Source organism: Tinamus guttatus, unplaced genomic scaffold (assembly GCF_059628265.1).
Source record: "Tinamus guttatus ecotype Peru unplaced genomic scaffold, ASM5962826v1 Tinamus_guttatus_pri_ptg000770l, whole genome shotgun sequence".
Lineage (NCBI taxonomy): Eukaryota > Metazoa > Chordata > Aves > Tinamiformes > Tinamidae > Tinamus > Tinamus guttatus.
Window position 1 is genome coordinate 350,554 of NW_028289304.1, and position 15,115 is coordinate 365,668.

Sequence of the window (15,115 nt, forward strand, 5' to 3'; positions counted from 1 at the left end):
GAATAGCAGAGGCAGACCTGGCCCTATACCATTTTTTTCTTTTTTCTTTTTAAACACATTTTTATCTTTTTATAACAAAAATATGTGCTGAGGCCAGGTGCTGCCCCAGGTGAGCAGTCTCTGTGCCAGGTCAGGGCAGCAGAGCGGTTGCTGGAGCGACAGCCCTCCCGTGGGCCGGGCAGGAGTGAGGTCTGGGGGCGGCAGGGCCAGCGCCACTGCAGCAGCAGCACATGGCTCACACTGTGTTCTCGTTTGTGGTGGCTGCTGTGTAGATGACCTTGGATTTAGTCAGATTGTCCAGCCTGGAGGAGGAGGAATGGAGGTAGGTTAGCGGGGTGGGGGGAACCTCCAAAAAAGCACCACTCACCCTCTTTCTATGAGACTAGCACTCTCTGGCCCTGATCATCCCCTGCTGTCCCCTGTCCACAGCAGAGATGCACGCATCCCTCTCTCCCTTGCCTGCAGCTCCCCCCTGCATCCCATTGCTCACCGTGTGTTCTGGCTGCGGTGCTTGTGGATGTAGAGCAGGAAGGCCAGTGCTGTGACAGCAAAGAGCACCCCGAAGAGCACGGCCAGCACGTCCCCTGCAAGCGCAGGTGTGTTACAGTGGGCATAGTCCCCTGCAGCTATGGGCCGAGGGAGACAGGGCCAGGCTGGGAAAGGCCAGGAGCCTGTGGGCGGAGGGCAAAGGGGACGCAAAGCCAGCGGTCCCAAAGGGATGTGCTTACCTGCCTGGAATGAACTGCTGTGTTTTCCTGCACTTAAAACATGGATGCGAGAGAACAACTGTGAGACCCCAATGCACAGATGCTATGGGAAGCCTAGGACAGCTCAGCACCCCGCACTGTGGTTGTCTGCCCCTCCAGCTTAAGGGCACAGCTGGCAGGTTCCTTCTTTTCCAGGCAGGTACCACCCCAAGGGTGCATCACCCACCTCCCTCCTCTGTGCCAGCAGCCTAGGGCTCTCATCTCCCTGCTTCTGATGAGCTGTCACTACCTGAAAGGAACACAGCACAGTCAAGAGGTTGCCTAAGGTGTTGGGGAGCATTAGGTCTGCAGGGCTAGGTGTAGCATGGGCAAAGCAGGGCAGTCTGCAAAATCTGCCACCTTCCTGCAGCAGACAAGGCAGCACTGCCCCTTTGCACCCTGAGCAACTCGCAGCATCCTGCCCAGCCCCATAACACCGGCAGAAGCATCGGGGAAGGAAAAAAGAGAGCTGAACCACCACCTGCGGGGAAGACTTGCTGAGCTCAGACAAAAAGCATCTCCCCGTGCCCCACACGTCACTCTGTGCCTGGGAAGCAGCTGGTTGCGGAGCTGAGCGGCACTGCAGTGTCCCATGGCCGCACAACCCAGGCAAGGGCCCAGGAAGAGCACCCGGCTGGGCGAGATGGCTCCCGGAGCCAGGAGAGGGGTGAGAAAACCCCTGCTCCCTGCACGAGCAGCAGGCCCATCACCAGCGCAGCAGTACCTGTGTGTGGAGCCTGGCTGGGCTGTGCCCCTGTAGCATCTGGAGAGTATCCACCATCTGTGGCAAAACGATGGGACAAAACTCAGGCTCATCTCTTCACTGCCAGCAGCTCCCGAGGGAGAGGTGGCAGCTTGCAGGGGCTGGCACGGCCACCTCCGTGTCCCCACAGGTGTTTCCAGCAGGGCACCTGGTGCAGGGACGGCTCAGCGGGCTCAGACTGCACCTGGGCCCTAAATGCTGGGTGGGGGCTGTGCCAGGCAAATATTTACCTGGCGCTCTATAGTTGCCTTTAAATGGCTGCATTATTTCCTGTACACGTGTGTAGCGCGCGCAGGGTGGCACTGCTTGTGGGCCAGCAGGAGCCGGCAGCTCAGCCACTGCTGTGACCTTGTTTCCTGCGGCAGAAAGGGCTGGGGCTGCTTTGCTCAACTGCTGGTGACTCAGGAAAGATCAACAAGCATGGGGTGAAGGAGGCACAGGGGACAGCGAAGCGGATGTGGCTCTGAAGCTAAATAAGCGCTTCACCCCAGCATTCAATAAGTCCAGTGCACGGGGTAAAAGCACGTTACAACAGCCTGTTATCAGAGCAGAAGTGGGAACAAATCTCAATCACCCCATGGCACACAAGATGGGGGACCAAGTAATCTCATCCAGGACTACTGGGACACTGTCCTGGCACTTGGAACTATAAATCCAGGAACAAGGACTTCATGGATTTGTTATAGTCAGGGTTGTTTGATTTCAATAGCAAACAAAGAAAGAAAAAGCTAAGGTGGACAACTCCACCCCCTCCTCTAAGCTTCAGTAACTAAAGACTTTAGAAAAGCTTCTATGAGAAAACCATAAAAGACCTAGAGGTAAATAGAAAATATGATAAAATGTCTACTAGCAGGTTTACCAAAGATAGAGCATGCCAGCCTAACCCGATATCCTTCTTTGATAACTGATATTCTAGACAAAGTGAATGCAGTAGATTTTTATCTCTCCAGATTTCAGTGAAGCATTTGATGTGGTGCCACATGGGAAGCTGCTCATGAGGCTGGAGAACAGCAGGATTGAAAGCGGAGGGCCAGTAGAGAGCTGGCTGCGGGGAGCCAGGAGTTGGAATGGAGAGGGAAAGTGACACGCCAGCATGTGGTTACTTGAGGTTTTCCCCAAAGGCCTGGGGCCAATCTTGTGTTCTACTTCTGTTAGTCACCTTGACATGAGTTGTGGGAATAGTGATGTTAACTACGAAACGCCACTAGAACAAGAAAGGAACAGGATGTTGGACAGAAAAGCCTGAGTGACCTCGAAGTACAGAAACAGGCAGGATTTCAGTGCTGAAGTGATAGTCACACTTGAGGACTAACAGGAATTTCTACAGAGCCACAAACACGTAGTTGGAAACCACCAGTGCAAGAAAGGCCTTTGCAGATGAACCAAGTACAAGGGGAACGCTAAACTAAATTTATCTACTAGATTTGGGGATCAAAAAGCTCCAAGCACCTGACTGCCTACAAAAGTTAGCTGTATGCCCTTACACTTACCTCATACATACTTCAGCCCTTGTCACTATTGCTCTACATGACCAAGGACAAAAAAATACTCCTAGGCACATCTTCCCCATGCAGCACAAGACAAGTGTCCCAAATAGGAGGGATGGGACCTGTCTAAGTGCTGCTCTAAGTCTTCTGCTGGGCAAGGCAACCCATGCAAACACTGCATTTCCATAAGCGAAGCAAAACCTGGATTCCAGCTTCTCAATCTGCCCCCCTACACCTGTACCTGACAAGCAGAGCATGTCCCACATCCATGCTCTCCTTACCAGGAGGCAGCTGCTTCACCAACCAGAGGGTGGTCTGGAAACTTGCCAGCACATGTCATAGAATCATAGAATGCTTAGGGTTGGAAGGGACCTCTAGAGATCATCTAGTCCAACCCCCCTGCACACGCAGAGTCACCTAAAGCATGTGGCACAGGACTGCATCCAAGCAGGTTTTGAAGATCTCCAGAGAAGGAGACTCCACAACCTCTCTGGGCAGCCTGTTTCAGCGCTCTGTCACCCTCACTGTTAAAATTTTTTTCCTTAAATTCCTGTGGAACTTTTGGTGCTTCAGTTTGTGGCCATTACCTCTAGTTCTGTCAGTGGCCACCACTGAAAAGAGACCAGCACCATCCTCCTCACTGCCTCCCTTGAGGTACTTATAGACACTGATCAGGTCCCCTCCCAGCCTTCTCTTCTCCAGGCTGAACAGGCCCAGCTCCCTCAGCCTCTCCTCATAGGGCAGATGTTCCAGGCCCCTGATCATCCTTGTGGCCCTGCGCTGGACTCTCTCCAGCAGCTCCACATCCCTCTTGTACTGTGGAGCCCAGAACTGGACACAATACTCCAGATGTGGCCTCACCAGGGCTGAGTAGAGGGGCAGGATCACCTCCCTCGACCTGCTGGAGACGCTCTTCTTAATGCAGCCCAGGATCCCATTGGCCTTCTTGGCCACGAGGGCACACTGCTGCCTCATGGTCAACTTGTCCCTCTCTGCAGAGCTGCTCTCCAGAAGGTCGGTCCCCAGCCTGTACTGGTGTCTGGGGTTATTTCTCCCCAGGTGCAGGACCTTACACTTGGCCTTGTTGAATTGCATGAGGTTTTTCACTGCCCAGTTGTCCAGTCTGTCCAGGTCCCTCTGGATGGCAGCGCAGCCCTCTGGGGTATCAGCTACTCCTCCCAGTTTTGTGTCATCAGCAAATTTGCTGAGGGAGCACTCTGTGCCTTCATCCGGGTCGTTGATGAATAAATTGAACAGGACTGGACCGAGGACTGACCCCTGGGGGACCCCGCTTGCTACAGGCCTCCAACTAGACTCTGCACCGCTGATCACCACTCTCTGGGCCCTGCCATCCAGCTAGTTCCTAATCCACCTCACCGTGCACTCATCTATCCCACACTTCCGGAGCTTGCCCAGGAGGATGTTGTGAGGGACGGTGTCAAAAGCCTTGGTGAAGTCGAGATAGACGACATCCACCACTCTCCTCTCATCTATCCAGCTGGTCATTCCACCATAGAAGGCTATCAGGTTAGTCAAGCATGACTTCCCCTTGGTGAATCCATGATGACTACTCTTGAGCACCTTCTTGTCCTCCATGTGCCTGGAGACAATGGCCAGTATGAGCCGTTCCATCACTTTTCCGGGGACAGAGGTGAGGCTCACTGGCCTGTAGTTGCCTGGGTCCTCCTTCTTGCCTTTTTTGAAGACTGGCGTGACATTGGCCTTCTTCCAGTCTCCCGGCACCTCCCCTGTTCTCCAGGATCTTTCAAAGATGATGGAGAGCGGCTTAGCTATGACCTCTGCCGGGTCCCGCGGCACTCTGGGGTGCATCCCATCAGGGCCCATGGATTTGTGGGTATCGAGGTTCCTTAGGTGCTCTCTGACCCAATGTCGCCCGTGCAGCTTCTGAATCCCTCGGAAATTGTCCTGCAGGGGGCTGTCATCATCCCCTCTCAGGGTTGTCACCAGCTGGGAGATCTGGCAGGAGTGGTGTGAGCAGAGCAGAGGCACCTGCCTTGAGGAGCAGAGCCCCTGCCTGCTCCAGGGGCTGCTCCAGAGGCTGCGCAAGGGCCGGCCGAGCGCATGGGGCCCTGACAGACCTGATCTTGAGAGAGCTGCACGGTCTGGTTGAAGACCGTCCACTTCAACGTCTGGTAGCAGGGACGGGTGGTCAGAGAGCCATTGTAGCATAAGTAGAGGTTCAGGTTGGAGGGCAGCAGGCCTGCGATGTTGAATCCAGGCACAAAGACCTCTTCATCTGTGAGAGGAAGTAACAGAGTCAGAGCAGTGCAGCCCCTTGGACCCGGGCAGTGCACGCGACCTGGCTGGAAGGCCAGGCTATCTAGAAGAGCTCTGTCCCACCATGGAGCAACACTGTGTCCAGGGCACAAAATCTCGGACAAGAAGAGCACCACAGCATGGGGTCCCTGGAACACACCTGACGGGACATCTCTCAAGCCCTTGCACCACATTCCCCAGGGAACCAGCTACCTGGCTGTAACACGGTTGAGCCAGGAGCAGGTAACTTGCCCTGGAGTCAGGAGAAACCACATGCAAGCGCTGCAGAGGGCACCTTGCAAAGCTGTTTCTGCACAGGCTGTGCAATGCTCCCCTTCCTTGCCCAGCTGCTGCACCTCAGGACAAGCACTAGGTAGGACAGGGCCTTACCTTCTCCTTCAATTCTGTACAGGTGCTCAAGTATCTGCCGATAGTACAGATTCTCCCTGGGCCCAACCCGCAATACAGAGCCCCCACAGAATTGAAGAACAGAGACCAAAGTGGGACAGGCAGCCGATGGCAGTGCCAGCAGGAAGTAATTGCTCCCAGCATGAGCCACCCTGCTCCAGTCTGCCCCCTTCTTGCCATCAGGGCCACCCTGCCCTCAATTTATTTCTCCCCAGGCACTTTTGCACCTTTGCCTGTCCCCAGAGCTGTGGCCGACTCTGCCCACCCACGTCCTGTTCCCCATCACTCTCCTACCCCTCCTGCCCAGGCTGAGCTATCAGCCTCACCTCCAGGAAGGCTCCCAGCACTACCAGGCCATTGGGGTGGACCATGGCCTCCTTAAAGTTGTTATACTTGGTGTTGTAGTGGACCATGTGGATCTGGAAGGCAAAGGTACAAGCCCCGATGCAGTGCAGGCACCTCCAGGTGGTGCCTGCAGCCACAGGGCTCCACATGGCCAGCCTGTCACAGCAAGGGTGGCAGAGCCATGAACCCATGCTGAACATCCCTCGTGGTGACCAAGCACACTGGTGGGGCCAGGAAAACGTGCTGGTGAAAGCTGACAAGCGTGAAGTGTTCCCACTGTATCCTCCCTGGTTACAGTCAGCAAACCAGCACTGAGGAAGGGGGACTTACTGCAGAGCTGAGTTTGGTTTGAGGACAAGTGCTGGAGAAGGAGGGAGAAAACCAGATAGGAACCAGCAGAGAAAGAAAACAGTTTGTGTACAGAGTAAACAGCCCTCTGCAGCAGACTGGCTGCCCCTGGCCAGGGGTGGCTGCAGCTCCTGCTCCATCAGCCCAGGACCGGGCTGCAGTGCAGGGGAACAGGCTCAACTGCCCGAAGGAGCATCTGCCTTGTCTTGGGGCAAGTCAGGCGGATTTGCGTCCTCTCCTGCATGACCATCCCCTCCTGCTCACCTCGAGCCTGCTGCAGGCCAGCTCTGCCCCAGCCCACCACGAGTAGAGGGTCCTTGAGGGCTACCTTTGGGTTGCAGGCTACATCACAGACCTGGCTCTCCCTTGAGGTGCTGCTGGTGCTCTCCTATGCTAGACTCTGCCTCTGCAGAGGTGAGCAGGAGCAGAGATCCTCACCAAAAGCCATTCACCCAGCAGCAAGCACAGCTGCGGGACAGCACCTTCTCCACGCAGATGCCAACAGAGGCAAGGATGCAGAGGGGCAGCGAGGAGGAACGGGAGCTCCTTACCTCTGCGGGGAAGCAGTGGTTATTGACGGTGTGCTCCGAGCCAGGTCCTGACAGAGAGCCCCAGTGCAGGTGCAGCTGCACGGCTTTGTACTGCTGGGCATAGCCCCTGGTGATGGCCAGCAACTCGGGCAGCTCAAGGACAACTGCAGGGGCAGACAGAAGATGCTGGTCAGGAAAATGAAAAAGCTCGATCCTTCGCATGAGTGAGCAGAGGGGACGGCTCATGGGAAAGAGTCACCTTGGGTTTGTGCAAAATGGTCACAACAAACAAACGTTCTTTCAATCTTTAATGAGGCTACAGTGAACAGTGCTGTGCCAGTGCAGTAGGCTGCAACTTTCGGGTTCAGGTTGTAGGGCACCTTGGTTATAAAAAAAATAAAAAATAATAAATAAATAAAACACAGCCTCAAAAGTAGCTGCTGTGAAACTGCTGAAGACTCCTCTGCAGAATCTCCCAGGGGTCAGTTCTAAGCCAGATGTTATTCAATAACTTATTCAGTAAACGAGAATAAGGAGACTGTGGGCAAAACTCACGGAGAAAGGTATTGGCAGAGTGTTAAACACTTATGAGAGCAGAGGAGTTGTAAAGAGAGCTGCATCACTTGGCAAGCTGGGACCATTCAAATGAAGTGGCCTGTGTGTGTATGATAAGCACTAGAACTGGTACCATGGAAGCATTACTCTACTGCAATCGTTCTCATCATGCCTGTATGGATACCATAAGCATATACTTTTATTTGCCTTTAACCTGAGTCATGACTGAGTCCTGGCTAGCAAGTCAATCCTCATGCAGCCATGTGGCAAATGCTAAAGCTGGGTTATTGGGACATGCTACAAAACATCAGGAACATCTCTGGACACCAAGGAAGTCTGTCCTATCCTTTTAAGCACCTCTTTCTCATTTTAAAAAAAATCAACTCTTTTCCTTCCTCCATACTTATAGGTGAAATGTCTCTTGGTACATCACTGAGCTAGAGTGGAGATTCAGCATTAAGAGCATAATATGTTCATGATGAATCATTTGTCCCCTCCCGTGTTCCCTGCCACTGGGCTCAAAGATACAAAACTCAAATACAGAAAGCAAGAAATTGCTCCCTCTCTGGAAGCTTATCTGTTTTACATTTTTTTTGTGTATCTCATTTGGTGCATTCCTTCTATTATTTATGTGAGTCATTCCCATTTCAGAACTTTATACATTGTATAGTATAAGGAGGATTAACTATACAAATATTTTAGTACGTTTAACATTTTAGTTACTTCTGGCTTTTCATAATGATCACAAAAGATTGACAGTTGCCATAATAATAATAATAAAAGGCATCTTATAAGCACATAGGAAATTATTTCTCTCCCCTCTGGAAGTGCTATGATTGCCCTTCTGAACATCCAGATCTCGAAGGGAAGGGCTCTGGAGCGGGCGCTCGTGCCGGAGCACCTTGTCTAGAGGCGAACAACTGCGGCAAAAGCCACCGAACGAGAAAGCGTGGAGAGCGAGAAGCAGCCCCAGCGCCGACCCCCGTGCGGGCAGTGCTGAGCTCCGGCCAGCGGTGGCTCTGACTCAGCGGGGGCGGAGCCAGCAGGGCAGGCGGGATTTCAAAAGCTGCCCCCAGGGAGCACGAGTGACCAGGAGCGCAGCAAATAATAGAGCGTGGCGTGGCAGTTTGCGCAGGCAGGGGGCAGGGAGTCTCCTCTCAGGTGTGGAAAAGAATTATCTCCACAGACTCTTCCACCAGCGGGAGATCAGGTAAAGCCATGGTCTCCACTCGGCAGAGAGCTTCCACCAGGAAGACTGTGGCGACACAGACTGAACCACCACAGAAACATGCAGTGGTCCAGGTTTTTAGCTGTGGGGAATGTCTGAGCCTCTCCATGTTACCGGGGAGTAGCGAAAACACAGCCTGCCTTAGGTGTGAGCGGGTGGACGACCTGCTCAGCCTGGTGGTGGAGCTAAAGGAGGAGGTAGAAAGGCTGAGGGCCATCAGGGAAAGTGAAAAAGAAATAGACTGGTGGAGCTGTGTTCTGCAGTCTTCCCAGGAAAGCCACTCAGAGAACCCCCCCAATTCAGTCTGTAAATCCAGTACACTCTTGCCATAGGGCAGAGGGAGCAGAATTAGCAGTATTAAGGGACGATCAACAATGGAAACAGGTCCCTACTCGAGGTGGCAAGAGAACCCTTCCACAGCCCGCCTCACCTCCACCAGTGACCACGTCCAACAGGTACGAGGCCCTGGAACTAAGGGATCAGATAGAGGAGGTCATGAACCAAGGCCCATCTAGGGGGCTGTCTACAGAGAGGCAGTCACGTCCGCGCCCTGAAGCTGCTCCCCCTAAGGAGAAGAGGAGCACCCGGAAGAAGTGGTGGGTGATCGTCATGGGTGACTCCCTGCTGCAGGGCACGGAGGCACCGATATGTAGACCGGACCCCTTATCCAGAGAGGTCTGCTGCTTGCCAGGGGCCCAAATAAAGGATGTTACAGAAAGGCTCCCAAGGCTTGTCCAGGAGTCTGACTATTACTCCTTGGTCCTGTTTCATGTGGGCACAAATGATGCCATGGGGGAACTGAGGGATATCAAGCGAGATTTCAGAGCCCTAGGGATGGCCGTCAAAGGTATGGGAGCCCAGGTTGTGTTCTCCTCTATCCTACCAACGAGGGGAATGGATTCAAGGAAGAGAAGGCGGATATGGCAGATTAACAACTGGCTGTGCCGCTGGGCTTGGCAACAGGGTTTTGGCTGCTATGACCATGGGACTCTCTTTTATGACCACCAGCTAGTGGGGAGTGATGGGAACCATCTCAGGAAGAGGGGCACACATCTCTTTGCCAAAAGGCTGGCCAACCTGGTTAGGAGGGCTTAAAACTATACGAGAAGGGGGAAGGGGAGTGTCACACAGACAGGAAGTGAGGATAGGATATGATTATAGAGGGTCCTCTTTCACCCCTCCTGAGGAACCTGCAGGCTCGATCACTTCCCTGAAAGGCCTGTACACCCAATGTGTGAAGCATGGGGAATAAGCAGGACAAACTGGAGATCCGTGTGCAGTCCCAGCGTCATGATCTCATTGGAATCACAGAGACATGGTGGGATAGCTCACACGACTGGAGCGCTGCCATGGAAGGCTATGTGCTCTTTAGGAAGGACAGGCTGGGAAGGCGAGGTGGTGGAGTTGCTCTTTATGTGAGAGAGCAACTGGAATGCATGGAGCTCAACCTGGGGGTGGATGATAAGCGAGTTGAGAGCCTGTGGGTAAGGGTTAAAGAGCAGGCTAATATGGGAGACACTGTAGTGGGTGCCTGCTACAGGCCACCTGACCAGGATGAGGAGGTTGATGAGGCCTTCTATAGTCAGCTGGATATTGCCTCATGGTCACAGGCCCTGGTTCTCATGGGGGACTTCAACTACCCTGACATCAACTGGAAGGACAACACAGCCAGGCACAAACAGTCCTGGAGGTTCCTGCAGTGCGTTGACGATAACTTTTTGACGCAGGTTGTGGAGGAGCCGACGAGGAGAGGTGGGCTACTGGACCTCATGCTAACAGATAGAGAGGGACTTGTTGGAGATGTGAAGGTGGGAGGTAGCCTCGGCTGCAGTGACCATGAGTTGGTGGAGTTCAGGATCCAATGAGGAGGAGACAGGGCTGTAAGTAGCCTTGCAACGATGGACTTCAGGAGGGCCAACTTTGGCCTCTTCAGAGACCTCTTCGGAAGAATCCCATGGGCTAGAGCTCTAGAAGGCAGGGGGGCCCAAGAGAGATGGTTAGTTTTCAAGCGGCACTTCCTCCACGCCCATCAACAGTGCATCCCTGTGTGTTAAGAAGTCAGGCAGACGGAGCAGGAGACCTGCGTGAATGAGCAAGGAGCTTGTGGCAATGCTCAAGCAGAAGAAGGCGGTATACAGAATGTGGAAAAAAGGACAGGTCCCCTGGGAGAAATACAGGAACGTAGTCAGGGAATGCAGAGATGTGACAAGGAAAGCTAAGGCATGTTTGGAACGCAATCTGGCAAGGGATGTTAAAAATAACAAGAAAAACTTCTTCAAATATATTAACAGCAAAAGGAAGATCACGGTCCGCTGGTGAACGGGATGGATACCCTGTTTACGAATAACACAGAAAAAGCAGAGTTGCTCAATGCCTTCTTTGCTTCGGTGTTTACCAAGGGCAGCCCTTTAGAGCCCCAAACCCTAGGGACAAGAGAAGAAGCCTGGAGAGAGGAAGACTCGCCCTGGGTAGAGGAAGATTAGGTCAGAGAGCACCCAAGGAAACTCGATACCCACAAATCCATGGGCCCTCATGGGATGCACCCCAGAGTGCTGCGTGAGCTGGCGGATGTTATAGCTAAGCCGCTCTCCATCATCTTTGAAAGATCCTGGAGAATGGGGGAGGCGCCGGAGGACTGGAAGAAAGCCAATGTCACGCCAGTCTTCAAAAAAGGCAAGAAGGAGGACCCAGGCAACTACAGGCCAGTGAGCCTCACCTCCGTCCCCGGAAAAGTGATGGAATGGCTCATACTGGCCGTTGTCTCCAGGCACATGGAGGACAAGAAGGTGCTCAAGAGTAGTCAGCATGGATTCACCAAGGGGAAATCTTGCTTGACTAACCTGATGGCCTTCTATGATGGAATGACCAGCTAGATAGATGAGGGGAGAGTGGTGGATGTCGTCTATCTCGACTTCACCAAGGCTTTTGACACTGTCCCTCACAACATCCTCCTGGGAAAGCTACGGAAGTATGGGATAGATGAGTGCACAGTGAGGTGGATTATGAATTGGCTGGATGGCAGAGCTCAGAGGGTGGTGATCAGCGGTGCAGAGTCTAGTTGGAGGCCTGTAGCTAGCGGGGTCCCCCAGGGGTCAGTCCTCAGTCCAGTCCTGTTCAATTTATTCATCAATGACCTGGATGAAGGCACAGAGTGCTCCCTCAGCAAATTTGCTGATGATACCAAACTGGGAGGAGTAGCTGATACCCCAGAGGGCTGCGCTGCCATCCAGAGGGACCTGGACAGACTGGACAACTGGGCGGTGGAAAACCTCATGAAATTCAACAAGGCCAAGTACAAGGTCCTGCAGCTGGGGAGAAATAACCCCAGACACCAGTACAGGCTGGGGACCGACCTTCTGGAGAGCAGCTCTGCAGAGAAAGACCTGGGTGTCATGGTGGATGACAAGTTGACCATGAGGCAGCAGTGTGCCCTCGTGGCCAAGAAGGCCAATGGCATCCTGGGGTGCATTAAGAAGAGCGTCTCCAGCAGGTCGAGGGAGGTGATCCTGCCCCTCTACTCAGCCCTGGTGAGGCCACATCTGGAGTATTGTGTCCAGTTCTGGGCTCCACAGTACAAGAGGGATGTGGAGCTGCTGGAGAGAGTCCAGCGCAGGGCCACAAGGATGATCAGGGGCCTGGAACATCTGCCCTATGAGGAGAGGCTGAGGGAGCTGGGCCTGTTCAGCCTGGAGAAGAGAAGGCTGAGAGGGGATCTAATCAGTGTCTATAAGTACCTCAAGGGAGGCAGTGAGGAGGATGGTGCTGGTCTCTTTTCAGTGGTGGCCACTGACAGAACTAGAGGTAATGGCCACAAACTGAAGCACCAAAAGTTCCACAGGAATTTAAGGAAAAATTTTTTAACAGCGAGGGTGACAGAGCTCTGGAACAGGCTGCCCAGAGAGGTTGTGGAGTCTCCTTCTCTGGAGATCTTCAAAACCCGCTTGGATGCAGTCCTGTGCCACGTGCTGTAGGTGACCCTGCGTGTGCAGGGGGGTTGGACTAGATGACCTCTAGAGGTCCCTTCCAACCTCAAGCATTCTATGATTCTCATCTTTTCAAGGTTAACGTTCTGTGCTAAGGGAGCCAGCGATTCTACAGACCTGCTGTAATCCCTGACAATGGAGCTGAAGACAGTCTCGGCCGTGTTGATGTTGATGGGCGACTGCATCGCGCCGCCACAGTCTGGGTAGTGCAAGTCCCACTTGTGCAGCTCTGGTGTAGGAGGGATCACATGAGACCACGGGGTGCACGGGAAAAGAGGACACAGGCCAGGGAATAAATCCCACAGGCAGCTTAGCTGGTGGCATGGGAGCATGCACAGGAACAGCACTACGCTGCCACGTGCCTGCATGCGGCTGTATTTGGACAGGCCTCTGAGCGCGTGGAGCTTCCAGGAAAGTCTATTTCAGGAGTATTTGGGAAGAGCACTGTAGGGAATCCCTACGCAGGGTGTTCTCCTGGTGCCGTGGAAACTTAGAGTGGTGTGGAGAATCAGACCCGAAACTTCATGGAAGCTGCATCTGATCTCGTTTATTAGCTTTTAATTAGCAGAATATATAGCCCAAGCTATAGCAACAGCGCATCATATAATAATATGATTGGTTATCCGCATTAACCTGTATTGACGTTTTTGGAGCTGATAGGTTGCCATGCCGGTATCCAAGCGCCTAACCGCAAGATTTTAAAACAGTATCTCATCCCTAGGAACTTCCTCAAGTACAGGAGGTACTTCCTTAAAAGTTGTTTACCGAAATTCAGTGATTCTGCACGTCAGCCTTTTCAGTCCAGGTTAAGGACGGTCAAAGGCACCCCCCTGTACAACATCCCCCTACATCTCCCCCTTTTTCTTTTAAATCAGGTGCCCCCGAGAAGCTAGCCACCCCTGAGGTGTTAAATGAGGGTTGTGAGAAAATTGCTTTAGGATACGGGCAATCAGCATCCGCATACAGCTCCACAGCGTCAGTAATCCGAGCAACAGTAATAACCCCCATAGCAAAAGCATTAAAACAGATTTGACAAGAGATTTAACCCATTCTCCCAGACCAAACAAGTCAGTTAAACCATCAAGTCTGAAAAACCCAACATCTTTTGTTACTTTCTGCGTGTGCTTGATCAAGTCGTGGATTTGCTGATGAATGGCTGCAGAGTGATCTTGCAGGTCCATAAAGCAAATCCCGTCAAAGTCCTGACACCCATGTCCATGAGCAAGAAGCAGAAAATCAATAGCGGCAGGATTTTGCAGCACAGCGTGTTGTACCTGGGATAAGTCTTCCGACAATTCGCTAAGCACAGCACTGGTAGCGTTTGCTTGTTTAACTGCCCAACATGCAAGGCGCTCGATATTCCTGTGAGCTCGGGCGGCCGATGCTCCCGGCACAAAAAGGGAGGCAAAAATTACTTCCCAATCATTTCATAAGCTGACATCATCATTGCAATCACTACCTACAGTAACCCTTGTACTTCTTCGTCGCCTGACTGCTATTCTCCTGCTCCCAGGAGGCCCATGGGGCCATATCATGCTAAGGCGACCGATCGTGCATGGTGCTCCCATAGGCTGGGCTGAAATGCCAGCCCAGGCGCGGTTTCCGCATATAAGAAAATATCTGGGTGGAAGTTTACGGTGAAGGGCATTACCTGACACTTGAGGGACGGACCCGTTACACCAGGTTACCCAACTCATTCTGTTACCAACCGGATTTACGGGGGTGGTGTTATTGGATAAACGTTGTGGGTAAGGCAGTGGCACGGCCTCAGCGCTAGTATTCAAGAAAACGCAAGCAGTAGCATTAAGAGAATCCAGCAACTCTAATTCCTGTGGCGGGTTATCCATATCCAGCTGGCCGTTAACCCACTGGTCGAACCGCGACATCACGACAGACATGCTCTTATAATCACAATAGCCGCTACTTGCGTTCTTACAATTGTCATCATAGTGAGCCGCAAAAACCGCAGATTCACTGTCATCAAGTGAGACCCCTACCAGACAGGTCACAAAGGGTGTGCTGGGTGTCGCCAAGCTAGCACAAAATTGTGTAGTATTTAGCTCTCTGGCTAATGTTACCCATATATTTTGACATGATTGGCCCGCACACAGTCCTCTATCCTGCACTGATAAGCTTGTTTACAGGTTCTTCCTCCCCTACTTCTGGTGGTGACTTTCCCACGATCTTTTCGCCTTGGTCTTAGTCCGGCTCATTGTATCCATCTTCTATCGGGAAGCCTCCGTTACTTAGATATGCTCCCACTATTCCCCCTTTTTTTACACTGATATGATGTACTGAGTAGGCTATATGGATTCAGGTCTGTCCAGTTGCTTAGAGGAATACCTAACACCAGTGCATCAAATTGATCTGCTGTCCCTCAAAGCCAACAACTCTTAATTTGGGTATAATTAACAATATGCCTAAGAGGCATAACATTTCCATTAG

General features: G+C 52.6%; 1 protein-coding gene across 1 annotated transcript; it reads right to left on the reverse strand.

The window, feature by feature from the left end:
* Nucleotides 1-235: 235 nt before the first annotated feature.
* On the reverse strand, nucleotides 236-14,556 carry LOC104569400 (carbonic anhydrase 9). Its single transcript, XM_088537434.1, has 13 exons — nucleotides 14,376-14,556; nucleotides 12,776-12,899; nucleotides 11,119-11,145; nucleotides 9,660-9,679; nucleotides 6,926-7,068; nucleotides 6,009-6,100; nucleotides 5,664-5,731; nucleotides 5,096-5,253; nucleotides 4,886-4,973; nucleotides 3,278-3,331; nucleotides 729-755; nucleotides 491-584; nucleotides 236-302 (listed from the first exon to the last, which is right to left on the reverse strand). Exons 1-13 carry the CDS (start codon nucleotides 14,554-14,556, stop codon nucleotides 236-238), a joined length of 1,143 nt encoding a protein of 380 aa, XP_088393560.1.
* Nucleotides 14,557-15,115: the final 559 nt, after the last annotated feature.

Bases quoted from the DNA above. Each gene is read 5' to 3' on its own strand.
- LOC104569400 (XM_088537434.1), bottom strand. From the start codon at position 14,556: ATGTCGCGGTTCGACCAGTGGGTTAACGGCCAGCTGGATATGGATAAC. The intron at 9,680-11,118 runs GTCCCTAGGGTT...TGGTCATAAAAG, and splicing joins CTCTCCAGGCTTCTTCTCTT to AGAGTCCCATGGTCATAGCA. The intron at 303-490 runs GTGAGCAATGGG...CTCCTCCTCCAG, and splicing joins CACCGCAGCCAGAACACACG to GCTGGACAATCTGACTAAAT.